General features: G+C 33.1%; 2 protein-coding genes across 3 annotated transcripts in view; both read left to right on the plus strand.

Moving 5' to 3' along the window:
• LOC129913698 (eIF-2-alpha kinase activator GCN1) lies at positions 1-13,290 on the plus strand. The gene is made up of 4 exons (XM_055992500.1): positions 1-67; positions 179-281; positions 3,589-4,559; positions 5,938-13,290. The coding sequence occupies exons 1-4, from the start codon at positions 53-55 to the stop codon at positions 12,835-12,837; spliced, it is 7,989 nt and encodes a 2,662-aa protein (XP_055848475.1). The 5' UTR covers positions 1-52; the 3' UTR covers positions 12,838-13,290.
• A 2,133-nt stretch (positions 13,291-15,423) lies between these two features.
• Positions 15,424-26,340, plus strand: part of LOC129913096 (dedicator of cytokinesis protein 3) — a 43,757-nt gene continuing 32,840 nt past the window's right edge. For both annotated transcript variants that reach the window (XM_055991570.1, XM_055991571.1), the window contains exons 1-2: positions 15,424-15,474; positions 16,223-16,757. In XM_055991570.1, coding sequence (XP_055847545.1) covers positions 16,724-16,757 — 34 coding nt within the window. In that variant the 5' untranslated portion in view covers positions 15,424-15,474; positions 16,223-16,723. The remainder of the gene's footprint in view (positions 15,475-16,222; positions 16,758-26,340) is intronic.

Here is a 26,340-nt window from a genome sequence, read left to right on the forward strand (position 1 = left end):
TATCTCTCTCTTTAAGTTTGTCACGTCAAAAGTTTCATCCACTTTATAAAATATGGCAGATGCTGAGGTTAATTATATTTCTTTTTTTTTTTTCACATACAAAATTGTATAAAATATTAATAAAAGTTTCTGTCGAGTGTAAATTATTTATTAAAATTGTATATTTTTATTTTTACAGTTGTCGAAAGCGCTTCGCGATTTACCCAATCGTGTTCTAAATGTACCAGTTGAGGAAAGGCATGTGCTGTTCCAAAATGTTTCGGCAGTTTTAACAAATTCAGGTAAAAATTATAAATTCATTTCATTAAAAAAAATGAAAAGTGATAAAATTTATTCGATATTTTTCATTCAACTGAATAATATTTAAAAAAAAATACATTGCAATTCAAAGTAGTGAAAAATACTATCGCTGTCTGGGTCAATCAATATTTTTGGCTTTGCTGCATTTGGGTCGGTTTGCTGATTGCAAAATATATACATTTTACTATACTTGGTTTTGTATTTGGTTTATAGAAAGATTAGGTTGAGTTATTTGGTTCTTTTTGTTTTATATTTCTAAATTTACTATTTTTTCAAAAGAAAAGGGTGGGTTCATTTGTTTTATTCAAGGCACCAGGTTTTCTTCTTTTTTCTTGGAAAATATTAACTTGAATAGGTAAGTAATTAGAAAGATCCTTGTAGAAAAAAAGACCTAGTCCGACGCATGCTCATTCAAAATTTAATCAAAATTGAGTTGTTTGGTTTTAAAAAGGACAAGTGGTACCATAATAGTAATTTCCAGAAAGCTACCTACTTTCCCACATTTTTTCTTAGGCAGATGAAAGCCGGTTGTACGGCAGCAGTTCAGAATTGAAACTCATTTTAACTTGTATTTGATTCCGTCTTTTTTTGTTTTATTGTACACAGCAAAATCGTGTTCAATTTTGAAAATTCCATTTTGACCAAAAAAAAAATAGATTCGACATAATATTATTGAAACACGGTTAAAAAAACGCTATAACTTATAAGCAATATTTTATTGGTAACTAAGTACATACTCAGTTTAGTAACATTTTTATACAACACAAACGATTGCTTTTATTTATTCTAAGTAATCGTTTGTTGTTGAAAGGTAAAAAACTTACAGTTAAAGAAAAAAAGTTAGAACCACATTAAAAAATGTTTGTAAATAAAATTCATGAAAATTGGTTGTTTTTTGTTTTTTTTTTTTCAATGTTTATTGCTTTTGAAGAAGAAAATCACTTTGAATTTTAGATTTTTTAAAGTTTTTTTTACGAAGCAGACGATCTCGCCAGGACTAGAACTCTAACTGCCAATTTCTTCACAAAAGTCATAAGTTTGCTTTTGGTAAATACAAAAAAATTATTAAATATAAACGCATTTATCAAGTGCAACAACACCCAATAAATTAATAAACCTGTCAGATATTTCTAAAAAAAATAAATCCATTGCTTTGATTGAAGTTCTAACTGCTGCACTACCGATTTTGAGGTCCTAATGTATAACGAGTCCTAACTGTTACTCGGTACCAATTTGACAGTACTAGGGCTTTGTACTTTTGTGAATAAAACACTTGGTATCGATTTGAGTACTAACGATTGGTATAATAACTAGGTACTAGCCGATTTTGAGGAGCTAGCTGGGACCTGGTCTTAACTAGTGGTCGGTTCTAAATTGACAGCTTTAGTGCTTAGTACTTGGGTGAAGAAATGAGTTGATACTGATTTGAGTACTAACTTGAGGCCTAGGACCGGTAATAGCTTTAGGAATCCGTGAAGAAATCCCATTACAACATGACATTACAACATTTGAAACGACAATCAGTTCTGGCCTAGGTTGGATCCAAAACATTCAAAAAACCTATTGTCTCTGAGCATAACATACGTTTTTTTTTTTTTCAATTTTGAACTCAATGAAGTGCGAAATAAGGCTAACACCGCTTGTTGTTTTTGGTTTAAAGTAATATTTTCTGGAAGATCATAATCAATATCATAGTACGTTTTTACACTATAGTTTTTAGTATTCTAGTTTTTACAGTAATTCTAGCGTCATTTATCGCTCAGTAAAACTTTGCATTCAGCCCAAAACTTTCCATGCGATAAAAGTCGATCGAATCGATAAATATCTGTTTTGGTATTATGTAACTCTTTCGACAAAGATATTTGCTATTTTGAATTATGAACTTGATTTAAGTGAATAGCAAAATTGTGAACGAAAAAGATCGAATGATAAAACAAAAAAAATCGTTCACCTTAGAGCTAGACAAACGACACTCGCAATAAGAGCCATAGGGCTCAATTTCCAACAGAATACGGTTATAGACAAAACTACTTAATTCGGATAGAACATGACTTGCTTTAGCTTTTTCTCAGATTTCGGGATCGTCCTCTTAGCTATGAGACTACTACCAAGTTATTTCTCAAACTACTTTACAGGAGCATACGCCATTCTTAAATACAAAAATATTTATTGCATTATCAAAAATCGCCGTCATTTGCACTGATAGTATAAAGTATAAAGACAGTCATTCTAAAATTTTCAAAATGGAAAATGACGTGAAGGCTAAGATATTGCCCTTATGATCTTAGGTAATTCAAAAAAAAAAAAAAAATTAAGAAACCGTTACCAACAAAAACATTTAATAGCCTGTTTTTACTGCAGCCCAAATGAGATAATTTCGCAAAAGGTCAGTTCGAATTTCAAATTAAATTAATTTCCTATACAGTTTGACATTCGAAATGAGAATATTTGGGCTCCAGCGAAAACAGGCTATAAAATACAAATTTGTCATATTTTGGGCAAAATTAACGAAATAAGTATAAAGGCAATGAGTTTTTTCCAACCTAGTTGCAAATTATTTATAAAACTTATTGTTACTGATTGAAACCAAAATTGTGAGTAATTTATTGTTTAATTAACCATTCTTCGTTGAAATCATTTCAAAGCACAAAAAAAAAATGCAATTATTGCAACAGGAAAAAAAAAACAAGGCTTATCAAACTGGTTAAGTATGATGAAGAAAGTGCTATAAGTTTCAGTTGTGTGTAACTTAAAAAAAAATCCCAAACATCATTACTAAAAAATTATGAAAGAACCGCATTAACAGCAGCATTATAGCGAGGTTTGCAAGAAACTGGCTTAAGCCATCATCTTTAGTAACGAACAAAAATATTCAATCTTGGTGGTCCTGATGGTTTTAACTTTTTCAGGGGTGACGAAATAGCAGTACATATGAAAATAGTATTTCTAATAAAAAAAACATTAAAAATCATACAAATCATGTGAAACGGTTTAACGATTGGTCTTTCGCACCAGAGCTTTGGGGTTCGAATCCCAAGACAACCCAATGCTTTTGTCGCTTTGTAAGCCCCGCAATCTAAGAATGTCTGTCTGACTTCGGAATCTGAAAAAATTACGCATACCTATGTTTAAACCTGCAAATTTAAATCCACTGCCAACATTTTTGTTGACTGTGTGCTATCTAAGCTATTGATTTTTAACTTTTTTTAATCGATTGCTTTTTGAAAAATAAATCAGTTTAACCCTTTTCATTAAATGCGAAATTTATTTTGTTTTATTTTATTGCAGGAATAAACTCTACAATTATTCGAGGAATATGTAAGGTCATTGGAACGACCTTAACTAAGTATAAGGATCCACCATCGCAGCTTCTTGTGCGCAATTTAATTGTCGATCTTTTGAAAGTTCATTCCGATTCAGCTTTTGAGCATTTAAATGGAGTATTTAAAGCACTCGTTAACAAAGAGTTGGTTAATGCACCTCCTACAAAGGCAGCTAAAGCAGCAGTCATCGCCTTGGGATGGACAGCATTGGTTGTCAAAAACGCTAATCCCAAATCAAATGTTACTAAAACAGAGTTACCCAAACTGTTGGAATATCAGTCACTCTTATACCAAATGACTTTACTGTCAGTTAATTCAAGAATCACTGAACTTTCAGATAAGATACTCTTTGATTTATGGTCAGAGAATGATGATTTATTCGATGATTATCTTAAGTGCTTCATCGAAAAAGAACCTGCTAGTAATGTAATAGTATTTCTTATGTTGCTCACCAGATATCGAGAGCAACGATGCGATGATAAAGATTTCTTGCAAAAATACAAAACTAAAATGATGGATCATTTTGTTAAAGGAATAATTACCGTTAAGGTTAAGCCTAATTTTAATTTTATTATTGCGTGTCGCCCTCTTCTTAAATCAGTTAAGAAAGATGAATTTGAATCAACTATTTATCCTGCATTGCAAAGATCAATGTTGCGCAGCCCAGAAATTGTTCTTCAAGGAGTTGGAATAATTGTGCAGGAAATTGATTTGGAATTCAGTGAATATGCTGGAAATTTGGGAAAGCCACTTATGCAAAATCTTTACTCTAAAGATGACAATGCTCGCATGGAATCAGTTGAGTCATTGAAACAATTGGCTAGAAAGTGTTCCAAAGTCAAAGCTATTGAAGACATGTTGAAAAACATGTTTGCTATACTAAATGGATCTGATGGAAAAATTACTGTAGCTGAATATCGAATGAATATATTACAGGTGAGTTTTTCTTTTTTTATTTTAAAAATACCGCACTCCTCATGTTAGAAGAATGATTGTGCGGTGGTGTTTTTTTCTAGTTATTTGTTAGTTTTTTCTTCGATATATGAGTCGTTATAAATAACGTTCGACAAATGTTATGAGAAAATTATTTTTTTTTCTAAATTGTAATGGAAGGCTAAATACATTTGCCTTCATTTCGTTAAAATAAATTGTTCATTAAAACTTAGCAGACCATTTCTTTTGTGTGTCATTTGCAATGTTATCGTTGATTCCTAAAAACTTGGATAAATTCATAAAATCTTGGGTTGAATTGAACATAAAACGAAAAGGAATAAATTCGATGAAAACGAGACCTTTTTAGCTATCGTTTATCTATTGACGATTATTGACTTATAAAGCAAAGAAGAAATGCAATTTTAGGAAAAGAACCTTTAGCCATCTAGACGAAAACGACTTCTAATAATTTGAGAACTTTTATGTACATATATAAACTGCTTAGGAAATATTCAAATCAGGCATGATTTAAAATATTTGTGAAGATTCTCAAACTGCGAAACGATTATCGTTCTTTCGATTATCATTTTAAAAATTACGGAGTGAACTTGAAAACAACTTCATTGCTGCGTTCATAACCGAAATTCCTCTAGGTATAGTTAATTGCGACAGAAAAGTTTCACCATATTAAATAATGGAAAGATAAGACAAGGGGGTGGCCATGAACACGAAGAATCGATTCTAGCATATCAAAAGTGAAGATAAGTATTTAAACGAAGCGTACCGAAATGTATTCTATCAGTTCTTGTTGCTTCGGTGAAATCTGTGTTCATGCTGGATGAAGGGATTATATAGTGGAACTTTGAGGCCTTGCATTTCGTATTGAGAAGTTAAGAAAAGTAATCTTTTAGGACTGACGCTGTAAGCTCTGAAGCAATAACTGATTTGATCCAATATTATTTCTTCTGCAAGCGCAGTGTTTTGTTCTTTTTGTTGGCCTCTACACACAAAAGTATATCCATGTGATATAAAATACATCACCATATCGACCGTAACTATTGTTATTGCACCAAATGAGAAAATAAAATAGCTGAGTTGAGGATGTTGCTTTCAAATATTGAAGCTCAGTTACTTTTAGGTATGCCCAATCAAACGTCACGTTCGATCATATTTGGGTGTGATGCAATAATGTTTAAAACACAAATTTTGACTTAATTTTGTCATGCATTTCTAGAGAATAATTTCGGCATTAGTACAAAACTTAAAAGATTTTGATTTATTTTAATTACCTACTAATATCTAAGTTATCACATAAACGATATTTTTATTCTTTAAACCATTTGAATTAATTTTTAAAATTATTTTATTGCTTTAATTATAGGGAGCAGGAAATTTGAGCTTCAATGGTATTCCACAAAATGTCATCAATCCAATTATGGAAACTGTTACCGAACTCTTTGGAAAAGCATTAGAAAGTGAAATTCAAGAGAAGGTTCTTATTCACACTTTGGAGATGTTCAGCCTCTGGTCTATTAATTTTAGCGGAGAACTTCCAAAACGTGTAACTGAAATCTTTAAAAAAGGACTTGAACTCAAATCCACCACACAATCTGTGCGAGTTGCCTATCTACAATGGCTCTTGGCTGCTCTTCACAACAGTAAATTGAGTAAAGATGTTGATTTCACCCCATTATTATTGAAGGCCGTCGAAAAAGCCAATCAAAATCCAACTCAGATTCCAGTAGTTGCTGAAGCTGTATGTGCAACTTGCTTGATTTTGAAAAATGAACCAGTTGTTGGCGACCAAAAATTAAACTCCTTCTGGAATGTAGTTTTGGATATGCAGAAACAAGTTTTCCTATCCGATCGTTTTCTTGCATCAGCGCCCAGCGATACCCTATGCTATATTACTCTAATGGCTGAAAAACTTTTGACTGAACATTTTAACAAACTTAAAGGTCCTGCAGATCCACTTTATAAAGCAATTGTTTATAGTATTACCTCCACATCCGGCAAGGTACGCAACTATTGTTTGGACGTTATACCCAAGATATTGAGACATCGCGATGGAGTAACTTATTCCAAATTGATTTTGGCCGAATTGAAAAATTACATTGAAACAGCTAAAATTCAATATGATGGTGAATCTGTTGAAGAAGCAAATTTAATTCCATCTTATGCATTTGTCGATGCCATCCAAAAGTTGTGCGAATTTGAAAACATTTCCTGTGCTGACAGTCAAGTTCTGGCTACACAATTGCTTTTGTGTTGTCATCATTCTGCAGTTACTACAAATGATCCAGAGTTATGGGAGAATATTCTTAAATTTAATTTCGAATTAGATCCAAAGTCATTTATTTCATTGAATGTTAAACAAATTAATGAAATTCTAATTGATGACTTCAAGGCTAATAAGATGTATGAAAATGCTGTGGCATCTATTACTCGTTTGAGCCCTGATGTTGTCCTGCCAATATTAATCAGCAAAGTTACATCAGACCTTAATGATGCTAATATGTCGAATGTTACAGATGATGAGTATTTCACATATTTAACACCTGATGGTGAGCTCTACGACAAGAGTGTGATTCCAAACAACGATGATATTTACGCTACAGCTGGTCTTAAGCGTGAAAACAAAGTTTACAGCTACAAAGAGCAATTGGAAGAACTTCAACTACGTCGTGAAATCGAAGAAAAACGCCGAAAGGAAGGCAAAGCTAAACCTCCCCAACTAACCCCAAAACAACAAGAAGCCATCAAAAATCAAACAGAAAAAGAAAAAGCTATCAAGGAACGTTTACGTTTGTTAAATTCCAAACTTACAAAAATGGTATCAATTCTTCATGCAGCATGCAATGGCAATGGAAAACAAGTTTCACTTCACTTTGCCAAGTTACTCGGATCAATTTTGAGGGTTTTACAATCACCATTAGCTGCTGCTCCTCTCACCGAATTATATTTCAATCTTAGATTGACATGTTTTGAAAACAACCAGCAGGATCTGGCTAATTCAATTGCCATAGCCACTTTGCGTTTGTCTAAACCTCATTGTGATCTTAAAGAGGACTGGATAAAACAGGAACTCAATGAAACTGTTGAAGAAACTCTGAAAAAACTTAACAAGGCTACAGTTGCACAAATAAACGAAGTCTGTATGGAAGATATGGATGATGAGAATCCTCTATTAAATGCTACAACATTCTGTTATGCATTTGAGTTTCTTAAGAGAGCATTGCTTACCAGACCGATATCTAAAAATGAAGATTTACTCCTAATGGGTATTAAATTGATTGAGAAACATGCCCAAATTCGAGGTGATACGGTGAATGGAGAGCTTTCTGACTATAGGCATCCCAAATTCATGCCACGTCTCGAGATGTTCCGTCTTCTGTTGCAATTAATAAGCATTCATCGAGGTCGAACACAGACTCAAGCAGTTGCAGCATTATTGGAAGTAGCCTCCACAAGCAGTGGAGAAGATTTTTGTGCTTCGGCTGGAAAGGAAGAAGTTGATTTATTCCTTTCTGCTCTTCAAAGTCCATTGGAGGCAACAAGAGATGTTGCTTTGCGTGCACTCTCTATCATGGTCAAGGCATTGCCAACTGTTGAGCAGAACTATGATTTAAATCTTCGAATCACACGTCGTTTCTGGGTTGCAAAGTATGATATGTCTGAGGAAAACCAAATATTGGCCAATGAACTCTGGGAGAAGGCCAACCTCGAATTACCCCCAATTATGTGTGAAGAACTAATGGGCGATGTTATTCATCCAGAATTTTGTATTCAAAAAGCTGCAGCTGCAGCATTTGTCCCAATTTTGAAAAAAGATCCATCACTTGTACAGAAAGTACTTTCACAATTGCTAGCAATCTATCACGACAAACTTACAATGATTCCTCCAAAATTGGATCAGTTCAACAGAGAGATTGAACCTGCTATTGATCAATGGGGTCCCAGGAGAGGTGTTGCAATTGCAATCTCACAGATTGCACAGTTTTTTACACTGGATGATGTGAATAGTGTAATGCAATTCATGGTTTCACATGGTCTAGGTGATCGTGAAGAAATTGTTCATAAAGAGATGTTGGCTGCTTCACTGACTATAGTCGATCTTCATGGCAAAGAAACAATTGTCGATTTGCTTCCAGTTTTCGAAGATTTTCTTGATAAAGCACCAAAGTCACAGAGTTTTGATAATATACGTCAAGCTGTGGTCATTCTTATGGGATCTTTAGCTAGGCATTTGGATAAGGATGATAAGAGAATTGAACCGATTGTCAAACGTTTATTGGCTGCCCTTTCAACTCCGTCACAACAAGTGCAAGAAGCTGTAGCTAATTGTTTGCCTCATTTGATGCCATCGATCAAAGATGAAGCGCCAATGATGGTTAAACGATTGCTTCAACAATTAGTCAAGTCCGATAAGTATGGAGAGAGACGTGGAGCTGCATATGGTATTGCAGGCATAGTTAAAGGACTTACAATCCTCGCACTTAAGCAATTGGATATTATGTCAAAACTTACGACTTATATTCAAGAAAAGAAAAATTACAAATCGCGAGAAGGCGCCTTGTTTGCATTCGAAGTGCTCTGTACAACTTTGGGGCGTTTATTCGAACCTTACATTGTTCATGTGTTGCCACATTTGTTGCAGTGTTTTGGTGACTCTTCGCAGTATGTGCGACAAGCAGCTGATGATACTGCAAAAGTAGTTATGGGAAAACTATCAGCCCATGGAGTTAAGTTGGTTCTTCCATCGCTACTCGATGCTCTAGATGAAGATTCATGGCGTACCAAAACCGCTTCGGTAGAACTTCTTGGTGCAATGGCTTTCTGTGCCCCAAAACAGTTGTCTTCTTGCCTGCCGAGCATTGTACCTAAGCTCATTGAAGTACTTGGAGATTCGCACACTAAAGTCCAAGAAGCCGGTGCCGATGCATTGAAAGTCATCGGTTCAGTCATCAAGAATCCCGAAATTCAAGCCATTGTCCCGGTGTTGTTAAAGGCTTTAGAAGATCCATCGAAAAACACATCAGTGTGTTTGCATAGCTTACTTCAAACTAAATTTGTCCATTTCATTGATGCTCCATCTTTGGCATTGATTATGCCTGTGGTACAGCGAGCTTTTATGGATCGTTCAACGGAAACCAGAAAAATGGCTGCTCAAATCATCGGTAATATGTATTCCTTGACCGATCAAAAAGATCTTACACCATATCTGCCAAATATTATTCCCGGTTTGAAGATGTCCCTACTCGATCCGGTGCCAGAGGTTCGTGCTGTATCAGCACGAGCTTTGGGTGCTATGGTTCGTGGTATGGGTGAGTCATCATTTGAGGATCTCCTGCCATGGTTGATGCAGACACTGACTTCGGAATCGAGCAGTGTTGATAGAAGTGGAGCAGCTCAAGGTCTTTCAGAGGTTGTTGGTGGGCTAGGTGTTGAGAAACTTCACAAACTCATGCCTGAAATTATTGCTACAGCCGAAAGAACTGACATTGCACCACATGTTAAAGACGGTTACATTATGATGTTTATCTATATGCCAGGAGCATTTCCCAAAGAATTCACCCCATACATTGGTCAAATTATTACACCAATTCTGAAGGCTTTAGCCGACGAAAACGAATATGTACGTGACACTGCTTTAAAGGCTGGTCAAAGAATAGTCAATTTATATGCTGAATCTGCTGTCACTCTGCTATTGCCAGAATTGGAAAAAGGACTATTTGATGATAACTGGCGTATTCGATTCAGTTCAGTTCAATTGCTGGGTGATTTGCTTTATCGTATTTCTGGAGTTTCTGGTAAAATGACCACAGAAACAGCAAGTGAAGATGATAACTTCGGAACCGAACAATCACACACAGCCATTATTCGATTCCTTGGAGCAGAAAGACGTAATAGAGTTCTGGCTGGACTTTATATGGGTCGCAGTGATGTGTCACTCATGGTTCGACAAGCTGCTTTACACGTCTGGAAGGTTGTAGTCACAAATACACCACGAACATTGCGTGAAATTCTACCAACTCTATTCAGTTTGTTGTTGGGTTGCTTGGCAAGTACCAGTTATGATAAACGTCAAGTGGCTGCACGAACATTGGGTGATCTAGTAAGAAAGTTGGGAGAACGAGTGCTTCCCGAAATCATTCCGATTCTTGAACGTGGTTTGAATTCTGATCAGGCTGATCAGCGTCAAGGTGTGTGTATTGGCTTATCGGAGATTATGGCCTCCACTTCCAAGGACATGGTTTTAACTTTTGTCAATAGTTTGGTGCCGACAGTTCGCAAGGCTCTATCAGATCCATTGCCTGAAGTGCGAGAAGCAGCTGCTAAAACATTTGATTCTCTACATTCCACGGTCGGATCACGTGCATTAGATGACATTTTGCCATCCATGTTGGAAGGCCTATCCGATCCGGATCCCGAAATTGCAGAAAATACCCTCGACGGTTTGCGTCAAGTTATGTCTATTAAATCACGTGTAGTTTTGCCATATTTGGTTCCTCAACTTACAGCACCGCCAGTGAATACAAAGGCTTTGTCAATTTTGGTTTCCGTTGCTGGCGATGCTCTCACCAAATATCTACCAAAAATTCTCTCTGCGTTATTGCAAGCACTGTCCAATGCCCAAGGAACGCCAGATGAAATACAGGAACTAGAATACTGTCAAGCTGTTATATTATCTGTTAGTGACGAAGCAGGTATTCGTACAATCATGGATACCCTGATGACATCTGCTAAATCAGAAAGTTTACCAACCCGCAAATCTGCTGCCAGTTTACTATCAGCTTTCTGTACTCATTCTCCTGGGGACTACTCACAATATGTTCCACAACTCTTGCGTTGTCTCTTACGGTTGCTCGCCGAACAAGATAGAGATATTTTGCAAAGGTCTTGGGATGCTCTTAATGCGGTTATCAAAGGCTTGGATTCGGCTCAACAAATTGCACACGTATCCGATGTCCGTCAAGCTGTTCGATTTGCTGCTAGCGATCTCAAGGGATTGGAATTGCCAGGATTTTGTTTGCCCAAGGGTATTTCACCTCTTTTACCGGTATTCAGGGAGGCTATTTTGAATGGTTTGCCTGAGGAGAAGGAAAACGCAGCTCAAGGATTGGGTGAAATCATTGCTTTGACCAGCCCAGCTTCGCTGCAGCCATCTGTTGTACATATCACAGGTCCATTAATCCGTATTTTGGGTGACCGTTTCAATGCTAGTGTTAAGGCTGCAGTCCTCGAAACTTTGGCAATACTCTTGCACAAGGTTGGTGTTATGTTAAAGCAGTTTTTGCCTCAACTTCAAACAACATTCTTGAAAGCTCTACACGATCAAAACCGCACAGTTCGAATGAAGGCTGGTCAAGCTTTGGCCGAACTGGTTGTTATTCACACCCGAGCCGATCCTCTGTTTACCGAAATGCACAATGGTTTGAAAAATACCGATGATTCTGGTATTCGTGAGACTATGTTGCAAGCTTTGCGTGGTATTATCACTCCAGCTGGAGAAAAAATGACTGAACCACTTCGCAAGCAGGTTTATGCAACTTTAACATCTATGCTGGGTTATCCGGAAGATGTGACGCGCAGTGCTGTCGGTGGATGTCTTGGTGCTCTTTGCAAATATCTTTCGCCTGAACAACTTGATGATGTAATGAAGAACAACGTTTTGAACGATGATTGTGGTGATGATTGGGAGCTCCGTCATGGCAGAACAGTGGTCCTGTTTGTGGCACTTAAAGAAAGCGCATCTTCTGTTTATACCCCAGCATATGAAGCTAAGATATCCAAAACAATTGTATCAAGCATTTCATCGGATAAAGTGACAATTGCTTGCAACGGTGTTCGGGCATCTGCATACCTTTTACAATATTGTATGACTGAACATATACCTGTGCCCCAAGCAGTTGTCACACCATTCGTCCGAGCTATGAATCACAATAGCAATGAAGTTAAGCAACTTGTGGCAAAGGCATGCACCTATTTAGCCAAGGTTGTAACGCCAGAAGATACAACTCCTGAACTGTTGAAGCCACTCATCCCTATGTTGGTTAATGGTACCAAAGAAAAGAACGGTTACGTCAAGTCAAACTCAGAAATCGCCCTCGTAGCTATTCTCCGGCTGAGAGATGGTGAAGAGGTCTATCAGAAATGCATTCAACTACTAGAATCCGGTGCCAGAGATTCATTAAGTGAAGTTGTAAGCAAGGTTCTTCGCAAAGTAATCATACAGCCGATTGGAAAAGAAGAAGAACTCGATGATACTTTACTGTCTTGATTGCCAGTATTGAAAAAGAAAATGTTATCATCATCCATTGTTGATTTATTCAATCCAAGGATATATCTTACAACAATATGTTTGTTTTCCCACAGCAATTGCTTAATTTACTTTATGATGGTACTCCTGCTAAGATTATATAGTTTCGTTGTCACTTTTACCAATTTTCACACATTTATTAATAATGAAATAACGTCCTACCCCACCACCACCTACACAATTAGAACCACCAGCAACACAACTGCTGCTCCTAATCACTCTTTTTTGAGTTTTGTACGAATGAGTTGGCTGCCGAATGAAATTTTTAAATGCGTCTACAGTTGTATCAGTTATATTTTAAATAATAATATCTCTTCTTACTTATATATGTTTTATATGTACATTTTAGACTTCTGTTATTGTAATATTAATAATTTTACTTTAATATACGTCTTATATAAAATATGACAAAAAGTTGGTGTTTTTTAATTTATTTTTAAGAAAATGCATAGGTATACAGCGGAACGAAACTCATTTGAATTTTTTTCTAAAGATAGTTGCAATAAAATATCATTATACCCTGGGTATAGACCGAGCAAGGGCGGATCAGGATTTTTTTCAGTTAGAAATAAAGTGGAGTATCATACAACTGACTTACAAGCAGCGAATTTTAACGACGCACAGAACGGTATTTAGGTCTAAAACCCGACCAAAAATATTTGGGCACATTTTTCACATTAAATAGGTACCAAATCACAAAAAAGTTATTCGGAAGGAAAAATTATATTTAAAATGCACGTACAATCCTGTGCTAAAACTTTTCTTAAAGTTGGTAATTTATTCTTTATTTTGTTTTTTGACTCAAGTTGGTTCATTAAATAGTTTTTGAGAAATTAAGTTTTAAAGATGAAATTTGAGAAAACATTTTTTTTTAATTGATTTTGTATAAAATTTTGCAATATTATGGACATATTTATATATATCATTTTTTAATGACCTGATAGTTTTAGTCAAATACTAAAAACTTAATTCTAATAAATATCAAAGTTCCTAAGAATAAAAAAAAACGGAAACATACTTTTTGCTGTTTTGTTTTTTATTTGGATTAAAATTTTAAAACATTAACCATTCGTCAATTATTTTTTTTACACAAATCTCTGGAGAAATATAGTGATAAAATGAACAACGTAAAAAAAAGCTTTTATGCACATGGTCGAATATAGTAACCGAAAGTTAAAGTCAGAATTACATACAAATTTAGATGTGAAAACATTAAATCTTCAAAAATGGCTAAACATTATAAGACAAATTCGTACGTATTTTACAAAAAAGCGAAATAATTGCCTTTTTTTCTTCTCTTATTAAATTAGTTTTTTTTTTTTATGTGGAAAGTTTATTAAAAAATATATATAGTATAAAAATGATTTATTGAATTGAAAACAATAGTTTTTCTTTAAAAAAGCGAAAAAATCTAACTTTTTTTCTTCCATCACCTTTAAATCCATTTTTTATATTATATTCTATAATAAATTTTATATGATATGAAAGTTTATTTTATCAGCTCAAAATATTCACCACAATAATTCCTACAAAAATGTTTTGAAATTTTTTTAATGCAATCAATTTTCATCAAAAAAAAGCAAAAAAAAACTTTTTGTTCTATCACCTAAAAGTCAAATTTTTACTCAACGACCTACAATAAATTTTATATAATCGGAAAGGTTATACCTAATGTGTTTAAAAAAAACCTTTATCTCATGATTGTGAATATAAAATTGATTGAAATTTTGTGAAAATATAGACCTATTTACAGTTTAAATTTCATTCATCTATCTATTTTACGTTAAAAACGGTCAAAAACTTTAGGGCAACCATTTTTTCCTGTTATTTGATAAAAAATCATTTTAGAAATTATTAAAAGACACTCAAAAATACCACTAAAAAAATAGTGTACGTAAACACATATAAGAAAATTGTCTTTGCGTTTTATTAGCCATGTAAAAAATAATTTTTTATTCGGAAATCTCTATTTACCAATGGAAAAAACCTAAATAAACAAAGCTGTGGCAGAAGCTTGTAGTACTGTCAAAATTTTACTGAGGGAAACAACAACAAAAGTTGGCGGCAGCCATAAACAAAAAATACCAAGACTGGAAAATTTCGTACGTCTTTCCCGCCAAAACCCTTTTGTGTACATTGCTGTCTGTGAATATATGTGAAAGCCACCACGTTGGTAAATGACGTTAACACGCACACATTTATAGATTCACGACATTCACCACACATTTGACACGAACACAACGATAGGTTCACGACATTCACCACACCTCGCAGCTTGTAGGCAAACGTCAGTTGACCGCCGAGTTTCCAGTCTTGGTATTTTTTGTTTATGGCGGCAGCTAAGCAAAAAGTTGAGAATTCTTCGACTTGCGCTACAAGCTACAGTCACAGCTACACCATTGTATTCAGGGGGTAAAACATAAAACGAGCACACTTCTCAACATTTTGAAAATTTAAATTTATTAACCTCCGTCCGTTATAAGATAGTTTTGATTTCCTTTAAAAATAATATTTTTTATTTACTTGAATTTGCTTGGAATACATTATTCGTATAAATAAAATCCCCATCAAAAAATTTCACTTCCATATCCGTTCTATGTAGATCAGCGTTGCCACAAAGTGCCCGATCGGGCCATTTGGCCCCCTATCTTATATTTTGGCCCTTTGTCCGGGCCAATTAGAAATGGCCCACGAATACAAGTTTAAGTAGATTCATCTTCATATGGTGCTTAGTTATAATTAAAAGGCTTTACAAAATTAAATATATATCATCGCTATGCATCGCAACTACAATGTGTATTCACCACACATAAATAGGTACCTATGTATACTGAATTAATTAATTTATCTCGTTTAGTAATTTGATTTTTCTCACGTCAGTTGTATTTATTTATTTTTAATAAGTGGCTCAAAGCTAAAAGATGTCTGTGAAGTAAAAGTTTAAAATGTTCATCTGTGTTTTTTTTAAATTTATTTTGTAAACTAATAAGATTTAACAAATGTATGGCCAATAAAGGCCTTTTAAATATTTATCGTTTTTTGTGTCCCATACAAAAACGTCATTTAAAATTTTAAAAGCCTGTTAAATGTTTATGAAATCGGCTATTAATGCTTTAAACAAATAAAAAAGAATAAATAAAATTTTTAATAAATTGCATTTTTATGTTTTTAGGAAAATTTTGTTAGTAAAATATTTGGCCCATAATTTTGTCAAATGGCCCTCAAAAAAATTCGAAATGGCCCTCTCTGCTTTTTTCTTCGCGGCAACGCTGATGTAGATATGTATTCGATGTTCCATTTTCCATCAAATATCGAATTTTCTCATTTCGTTTCGTTTTCTTTGCAGCTACATCGCATTAAAAATTTTGCAGCACAACATCGCTTGGTTTTTTGTTTGACATGACATTCGCGAACGTACTGTCATCAAAGAAAGTAGGAAAGAAGAAAAGTTCTGTGTGTTCTGTGTTGGTTGTCTCTATTTACTATACGGGATTTTATTGATTTTTGTGTTATTATGCCGTAGTTTTTTCTTTTCTTCTCTCAGCAGGGTTTTTCTCGTGTATATTTGATTAAAAAAAAGAAAAAAGAGTTTTTCCATTCTCAAGCGTGTGCTACACAAAAAATTATTCATCAAATTTATCATAAATAAATGAAATCACAAATTCATTGCAAAATGTGTTAGAAAAAAGTTTACCTACGCTCGCTTATCAGCGAAAAAAGTGTGTGTCTCTTTTTTTTGTAGTGCACCAAAAAAAGAGGAAGCAAAAAAAAAAAATTATACATAGTTTGCATAAATTTCATTGAGTTAAGGAGATTAATCAATTAATTTTGCAAATCTGGCAACAAAATGTGGATACCCTCGAATAATAAGTACGGAGTTGGTGAGTACAAATTGAAAATGGTCCTTTTCTTGATAAAAAAAAATAATAAACAATTTTGCTTTTTATTTGTTCTAATGCGGCTAAAAACGGGGAAAATTGCGGGTGGGTCACCTCCTCATTCTCATATCGGTGTTCCCTGTATTCCCCATCAATTAGTAAAAATTTCTTTCTTTGTCTGCAATTTGTTTTTGTCTTTTTTGTGGTCTTCCTGTGTCGTCGATTCGAATTAATAAAAAATCCAATTGGAAGCTACCTTAACTCAATTTCACACATTCTTAGATGATTTTTTTTTAGCTAAATTAGAAAGATGTGTGTATAATATTATTATTGTGGGCGTAGGTGGAGATTAAATTGATAATTAAACTAAATTCTCAAGGAAGGGCCAAAACTTAGTTATATTCCGGGTAGCAAAATTAACCATTAAATAACTTGACTAAACTCAACTCGACTCTCGGCATAAACAAATCAATTTAAAACATTTTGTCCACCAAATTAAGTCTTGGACAAAGGATTGAGTACTTTGCGCGAAGCTGAAGCTGATTAGCATGCAAGCATGCAGTCAACGTACTTAGAGGCAGAGGCTCACGTCACAATCATAATACGATGTTGTATTGTATTTATGTACATGCTCGCAGGGCCGTAGCCAGGGAGGGGATTGAGGGGCCATGCCCTAACTTAAACTTACAGCCTTATTGTGATTTACAACTATCAATCGATAATTGATAAATTCTGAAATTTGGCATTTTTAAACCTAATTTATAGGAAAACTGGATTTTTGTAATTAGATTTCAAAACTTTTCTTAATTAAGTAATCTTCTAATATATAAAATTCTCGTGTCGCAGTGTTTGTTACCAAACTACTCCAAAACGAAATTTTATACGCATATCGGGTAGGTCTGAGAATCGGCCAACATCTATTTTTCATACACGTAAATAGGGTGGTCCATCATAAAAATTTTTTTTTTAATTTTTTTATGATTCAATATTGAATGCTACATATAACTCCGAATTTTGAGCATTCTAAGATTAACCAATGTTTTTTAATCGCATTTTTTGTTCAAACATAAAATTTTTTATGTCCTAACTTCAAAAAGGCCGCACTTATGAAAATGTCCGATCTTCCAAAAAGCTCTAGTTTTAAAAATGCCCAACTTATAAAGATGACGTAGTTTTAAAAATTCCCTGCACTACCATCAAAAATGCCCTAATTATGTAAATAATCGACTTTCAAAAATGATAAAAGATTCTAGTCATAAGGGCCTAAAGGCAGTGAGATTACAATTTTTTTTAAGAAAACCAATAAAAATTATTTAAGCAAGCGATAATAACAAGAGAATATTAATTTGTAATATTTTCTGATTTTTAAAGGTTTCAAGACCATTATTTTTGCTTAGATATCATTTGAATTCTTTGCCGTAGATTTTGTCAATTCTTGGCATTGGTTTACATTTTGGATTAAAATTGTGAAAAACAATCATAAAAAATAAAATGCACGACTGGGTCCCACGAATGTACTTGCTTTTTTAAGCACTTTTATATTAATCTACTTGTAGACTATAAGAAGAAGAACTGTCTCTATATAAATTAAACAAAATTTTTTCTGGTTGATAAACGAGAAGAGCCGACACGGAGATCAGATTTTTGTTCAATAAAAAATTTTTGTTTTGTTTTTCCCTTTTTTTGAAAAACTTAAAATGCAGTTTTGTTGGAATTGCTTTGAATATTACGTGTGCAAAGTTGAATCGAAATGGAGGAAATTGGAATAACTTAAAAAACTGTAAAAAAGAAAAAACAACCTTCAGAATTCCATAAAAATCATCTGTACCAAATTTGAAAAAAATTCTTTCATGCATTAAGGCTGTGGAAATGCGTACAGATGGACGGACAGACGCACAGAATTACGAGACCCACTTTTTCGGACTTCGGTTTTGATTAAAACCTTGACAAGAAAGCTATGTATACTTGCCCTATGAGCAAGTAAAAATATCGATTTGACTGCCTTAAGGTCATTTTTAGCTAAAATTCATTGGCGGCGAGACCTAGCATGAAAAATTGACATGTCACATGTCCCTCCTGGCTGAACGGAGGGATGATGGGGGAGAATAGACCCTTCCATAGGATGAGAACTGACTGAGAAAAAAAATTAAACGATTACCAATGCCCTACTTGGTAAGACCGTTGTCCTACCTTAAATTCAACTCTGGCTACGGGCCTGCACGCTGGCTCGCTAAAGAGTCTTATTGTGGGTGTCGTAGTCGTTGTCGGTAGAGTACGTTGATTCTTCGTTTACATTTTTTGACCGGAAGTACAAGGCCATATGAGGTAAAACTATTCAAAGTATATAAATACACTCGCCGATTGACAACTGAAGACATAAATGAAGAATACAAAAAAAAAACAAATTTAATCTACGAAAAAGAATTAATTTTATTTTTCTTCTTATCTATGTACTTTAATATAATTAATTATGTTAGTTTAGAAATAGAATGTGAGCATAGTTTGTCTATGTATGTATTTAAATGCTTTGTATATAATATATCTTCGATGAATGAATTTTGTAAAAAAAAAAAAAATCTACACATTTGAATGAGAAATTGTGTTATTAGTTTATTTATTTTTTATTTTTGTTTACATGTGTAGAAAGAAGATAGGAAAAGCTAATTTTGCTCACAATTGCTCGTTTTCCATTTAAGATTTTCCTGGATTTATCTATGAATCACTGTTTGTGATGTAGCTATTGTGGATATAATCTTATAGACTTTATATATGTTTGCACTTTGATAGTCTGCTAGTTCAGTAGATATAGGGAAGTTTAATGATTCATTCAAACAAAGTAGATTACAATTTTCTTTTGGATAGGTCATGAATTTTAATTTATAAATGTTTGCAATTGGTGGTCGATATATAAAATTAGGTATTAAAATTTCAGAGTTTCTATTATAAATTATAAAATGCTTATATCACTTAGCGGAAAATATGATAATTTAAACCAGCCATACAAAAATTGTTTTAAAACTGCTTCTATGGTACTTTACCTACATATGTTAAGTTATATGAATGAGGTAAATGTAATTATTTGGTTCAATGCTTTCGAATGTTTTTTTTTTTTATATAATATTTGCTAAATATTTTAGTGTCTTAAATGAAAATAAAAATCATTTTTGAGTTATTTAATTTCGCTCAAACACCACAGACGTAGGTATGTACACTGTACAGTGTTCCTAAAAAACAGGGAATTTTTTTTTTATTATTTTCATCAATTGAAATTTTAATACACAAAACTAAAACAAATTATTATAAACTTGTACGTAGTATTTCTTGCAGTTAAATAATTTCTTTAATTCTCAAAAAAAAAAATTAAAATAACACTGGTCAGCAAAATTAAGGTTTTTTGCCACAACAATCAAAATATACTTTTTGAATTATTTAGGGGTGCTGAGCTCGAATCCGAAGTCAGAAATATTTGATTGGCCCCTGTTTTCGAAATACATATTCCCGTCATAAAATGCAAAAAAAACGTTATTTTCACTGTTTTCGAGGTTAAACTTTAATGCATGGTAACTAATTGGAATATAACTACGTAGCGGTGACTATTAGAACTTTTTCTTCTTTCAAAAACTGTTTGAATATTTCCGAGATATTTTTTGTAATGCGAGATATCTTAAGTTAAAATAAGTCTTTTGTTTATGTTAGTCTTTGGCTTATTGACTTAAACTTAAGATAACTCGCACAAGAAAAGAGATATCAGATGGATTTAAACAGTTTGTTCAAATACATTATCCCACATTAAAGCAAAACCTCAAAAACAAAAACAGTCAAAATAACATAATTCCAAAGCTAGGTTTAGTAGAATATTTGCTGCAGCTAAGGAAATTGTTGATAAGATGGATTTGCAATTTTTAGTACCACGAAGGTCCAGAAACCATGTATTGGCCCTAAGTCCAGATTTTATGGGTGTTATGGAATTTTTGCATAAAAACAGTAAAAAACAAACTGGGGATTTCATCGAGTCTTGGGATTGGAGAGCTCTTCTCGATTATTCATTTATTTTTTTTTTTTTGAAAACGAAATGTTTTAGAAAAAAATTTGCTATTTTTTGAGAAGAAAACTTTCTTGATTGTTTAGGGAATACTTTTTTTTAATTTTCTCCAGCAATAAAACTAAATTTTCATTTGAGAGATCTGTTAACTAACAAAATTATCGTAATGACGAAAAGAAAATTTACATATACTTTTGATCTATGTATATGTTCGTTAAAAATTTCTTGAAAATGGAAAAAAAAGTAACCAATTATTCTTACTTTCTGAGAGGTGTTGAAAAGCCATTGAAAATCGTCTTATCAGAATAGATTCTTGAATGATCTACGCATACTGCATTCATAATAGGAACGTCTAAACAATACAGTTTAATTCTGAGTTAAAATTATTCCACTATCACTCCGACATAAAGTCATGTCTTATTAAGGAGCAATTATTTCCCTATCTTACCCAGCTTGCCGTTGATATTTATCTGTTGATTGTTTCCATTAAATTTAAAAGGTTTTCTGAACTATTGATAAACTGTTTTAAGTTAATACTTCACGATATCTTCCGAGTTGGTGATATCAATCAATCTCTTTTCATGTTTTGGATGTCTTTAAAAAATAATTTCAAAAAGGTGATGATAAGACATGTAACTATAAATAAATTATATCCAAACTATCTGTTCACACCAAGTTGACTCTTTGAAAAGATTTGTTCGAACATGCTGCTTTTGATGAGTTATTTTTGTATTTGTTTTTGTTCTATGTACAAGAAACTACAATAAATTTTGATTGAATTGCACGTCGAAGTAAACGCATCTCACGAAGTAAAAAGTTCTTAGAAGACACAATAAAATAATTTTTTTTTTTGTTAAAGCCTAGTGTGCAGATCGAGCTAAATTTTGCTAAAAAGTCGTATTTTCGTTTCCAACTATACATTTTTGTCAGAGAAAAAAAAAATGAGTTCAAAGTTGAAACAGCTTTGATTTAAGGTTGTTTATAAGTACAAACAACTTTAACGATGTTCTACTTTAATTTTAAAATTATCGTCCTCAATGCTAAATCATTCCGAAAAATAGTTGAATCAACTTGGTTTTCGGTGATTTTAAATTGGTTTTTCCCTCATTGTACTTTTTCAGTTATCATGAGTATTTGTTGCCTCCAAAAAATATTTGCTATTTTCTCAAAAGAAAAAGAAGTGCACCTGGGCATATAAATGTTTTGTAGAAGTGTTAACGTACAATTGAAGAAAAATAAAAAGGAGAGTGCTATTAAACGTTGACATATTTGCCATCATTATCCCCCAGAGTAAGGCTTTCTTTTAAATTAATTAACAAATTCAAAACAAAGCTGTGGAATACAAGAGTTATTAGGTTAATTTCCTGTAATTAACCCAATTAACCTGAAATGAAAAACTCTCTAGCGGCTTTCTTTACTACATTTTTAAATTAATTTAAATAAAATGTTTGTGAGGATTTCACATACCATCATCTGTTACATATGTATATCTTTTTTTAAATTATGAGTTTATGTTATTTCCATGGATGATTCTGCACTATTTGTTGTATTTGAGAATCAATTTCCCAAAACATAAGCTATTATTCAAATGATTCCGTTTTGTCCCGATTAATAGCTTAAAATTTAAACAAATTTGAAAAAAAAACACACTTTTGAAATGGTTATTTGTTTTAGCCCTGACTTTTCAATCGTCAGTTAGACTATCAGAAGAATTAATGTCAATATACAAAAAACTTGAGCTCTATCTGAAGTTTATCTGACTATTGAAAAATTTGTCCTCAAAGAAAGAAATTACCCGGCAAGTTTGAAAGATGAAAAAAAATTTTTTTTTTTAAACTAAATGCTCTCTATGTGTTTGAATAATAACTTTTTCCTACTTCCCTGTAAAAACTTTGATTGGAATAAATTCACGTTATAAAGGATATTTGAATTTTTTGTTTTTATTTTGAAAACAATTTGGTATACATAAATGGTTTTACTGCATGCAAGCGAAAGGGTATTGAAAAACTCGTTGTTAGTTTCGATGATCTCATGTTTCCAAGTTTAAAAAACAAAATTTAACAATGGTTTCATGAACATAAGTGTTTTCGTTGTGTTAAAATGAATATGTTCTTTTCATTTTAATTCATGTTTTGATAAAAAATAAACTGCCCCTTCCAGTAATATAGGGCAATTAACTTATTTTGAAGTTAACAAGATTTTCCCCACATTAACCGGAATATACTTTGGTATTGCCATGTTCAAAGGAGAGATCCTGAGAACCCCGTCAAAAAAGCAATATCATATAACGTTCCAACACGAAATAAAAAGAAAGGTAGGCCTAAAAACTCCTGGTACAAGCAAATGCAAAAACACCAGCATTCAGTTGGCCTCAGAAACGGAACAATACAAAACCGGGAAGCTTGCCGCCGATTTCTGAGGTCAACCCGGCGAACCCCACAGGCGGATCACTAGTGTGAAGCAGTAACGTGGGAAGGTTATGATCCCCTCGACATCGAGATCATAACAGCGCCGAGAAAAAGGAAGAAGAAAAACCGGAATATACTTTTCTGCAGGTGCAATGCAAAAAAACGTTATTTTACCACTTGATGTTATGCCTTAATTTGAAGAAATTTTTAAATACAAATCATAACGGTTTCTATAAGAACTATTTTAAATCTTTGCAATATCTTTTTTATTGCCCGAGATATCTTAAAATGAAGTAAGTTTTGGCTTAATTTATCAAAAAGTTTGATACATTACAATAAGCCAAAAAACTGACGATATCTTGACTATAAAAAAAATATCGAAAAGATTTAAAAAGAACTTGAAGAAGAAAAATAGTTCTTAAAGAAACCGTTTTAATTTATATTTAAAAAAGAGTGTCTTTACATAAAAGCATAACCTCAAAAGTATTTTTTTTTGCATCTTCTAACGATAATATTTAAAGTAGTGAAGTATTAAAAATAACAGTAGAAATAATACCTATAGGTACCTAACTGATTTTAATTTACTCTCAAAAAAATACCTTTGCTGACCAGAGTTATGAAAAACATTTCTTGGTTTACTTTCTAAATTACATACTTGAATGAAGAAATACATATCGTTCTTATTGTATATGCCGCATGAATTTGTATTCAAAACCAAACTTGATGTTCCGAAATTTCCAAGTTAATTTGCAAATCTCAATTCTGTAAGAAATAACATTGAAAAATATTAACTTATTTCTTATTCCAAAAGTGTGCCAAGTTTTTATTTATTTGTATCCATAATTATATATGTATGTAACTGTACGAAGTAACTTGTATATGTAAGTAAAGAATTTGTTAATAAATTGTTAACTTCCAATTATTTTGTTTCTTAATATCCCTCATGCAAGCTCCAGTTTCCAGTTTGAATTGAGTATGTATAGCAATCTTAATGCATCATTGCTATGAACAATGTTTTTAATGTATTTTAGAACTTATTGTTCAGAAATCATTAACCTCGGAAATCGAAAGTAGATTTCTGCAAAAAGAACTAGGTATTTGTGTATATCGGAATTATGATTTGAAAACTTGCACTCAAGGGTTGGTTATGGTTATTTTTGTTGTTATTGTAGGCGCAATATATCTATCACTAGGTACTATGTCGTATGCTAACAAAATGCACATTGTGATAAAAAGGGGAAGGCGCGCTACTAAACAGGAAACACTGTCTGTTTTGCTTTTTTTCTTTGTTGCTCTCAAGATATCTGATGTTTGTGCACAGAATTCATAATGTCGTGTATATGTTAGTGGCTAAGTGAAAATTTAATGTCCACATGAGTTCTTACTCGTTTTGTTTTAATTCAAATTCTTGTATTGTTTTTTTTTTGTTTTCTTTCTTTATTTTTGAACTTGCACAAATACACTATGTGTCACTTGATTATATTCAGTTATGTATTGTTGTTGCTCTTTTATTCGGCGCTGTTATGTTGAGGGTATCATTACTCTCCTATGTATCTGTTATATATTAGGAACTTTCCATTGTAACGTAGATACATTTTTTTTAATGTTTTTGGTGTTTGAAATAGATTTTAAGTGCCGTAACAGTTTTTAGATCGACTTGGACATTTATAAATAATTTAATATCATCCCTTCTATGTAATGAAGAGTTCACAAGCCTCAGTTTAACAAATATAGTTACTATAAATTAGATACATATGTTGCGTTTTGCGTAACGTAAACGACATTAAAACAACCAAGTTTAAGCGTTTATTTTTATCTAAAACTTGATGAAAAGTTTGGCTGGGTAAATATCAATTTGGGAGTTAAGTTCCCAAACACTTGTCAACTCTTCAAAAAGAGTTATCTGCCTCTAAAAAAGTTTTTCATTGCAATAAATCCCATCTATTACTCTTTTTCCTAGTTATAAAAAGTTGCCATTTTTCATGGAAAGATCCATTAGTGGTCTGTGGATTGACCTCAGAAATTGGCGGCAAGCCTCCCGGTTTTATATTGTTGCATTTCTTATGTCAATGGTTTAAAAAAAATTGCAAATTGATTGCCCTTTTCAGTTCCAAATATTGTATATAAAGTATTGTAGTTAAAGATGGAGCTGAACCTTAGAGGATATAATATATGGAGTGCTTGTGTTGTTAGTTCCGTGAAGCTTTTATAGAGGGCTCTAGTTTCTTTAAGTTTTTCGATGAGTGCATGCCTCCATTTTATTTTAATTAGATGGCTGTCATCAACAAGCGTGTTTATTTACAGCTGCGGAACCGGACTCGCACTGAAAAACGAAGACAGCGACCCCTATCCATGTATATGGCGTTACAATGTATTAGGTATAGGAACGAGCACTCCATATATTATATCCTCTAAGAGCTGAACCCGTCTTCTTTATGACTAGCTTAAAGTAGAATAAGCAACGGGATAGGTCTTGCGTTCATTGCGTTACTGGCGGAGTACAGTTAATGTTGTGTTTTCCCTTATTGTAGGTAGAAGATTTTAATTTCCAAAACCAACAAAATCAATTTTAAGAAAACTCTTAAAATTTTAATAGATATTGTAAGTACGAGTATATTAGATTTTTTTTATTTATTAGATCTTTAAAAGAAAAATTTCTCCAACTATTAGAGTCCTGAAGAAGAACGTAGACACTTTCGAAACGTCGCCGTCGACGAAGATTTGAGATTCAATAAAGACCTAAAGGATTTAATATGGTAGGAGATTTCTGTATTGTAAATTTAACCTCTAAACACCCTGGGTACACAAATGTATGCGCAATGTGCACCTTTTCTATTTTGTTGTTGGAGCTAATAGAGACATTTTATGACAGATGCCATCAGTAAACAGCTCTTCAAACTAAATCTTTTAAAAGTTTCGTATGCGAAAAAAATTTTGTAAGAAAATCGTGATATCGTTACTTTAAAATTGAATCGGTCATTTAAAAAACCACGTCCAACAATTTGAATTTTTCAGGAACAATAAAAAATTTTTCATGCTCAACCAAACGAATCTCGAAGGAATTTTTTAAGCTTAATTTACTATTAGAGTTGTAAGAAACTGATGTATGAAATAACCGTCATATATACAAGAAGTG

This window comes from Episyrphus balteatus, chromosome 3, assembly GCF_945859705.1.
Source record: "Episyrphus balteatus chromosome 3, idEpiBalt1.1, whole genome shotgun sequence".
Taxonomy (NCBI): Eukaryota; Metazoa; Arthropoda; class Insecta; order Diptera; family Syrphidae; genus Episyrphus; species Episyrphus balteatus.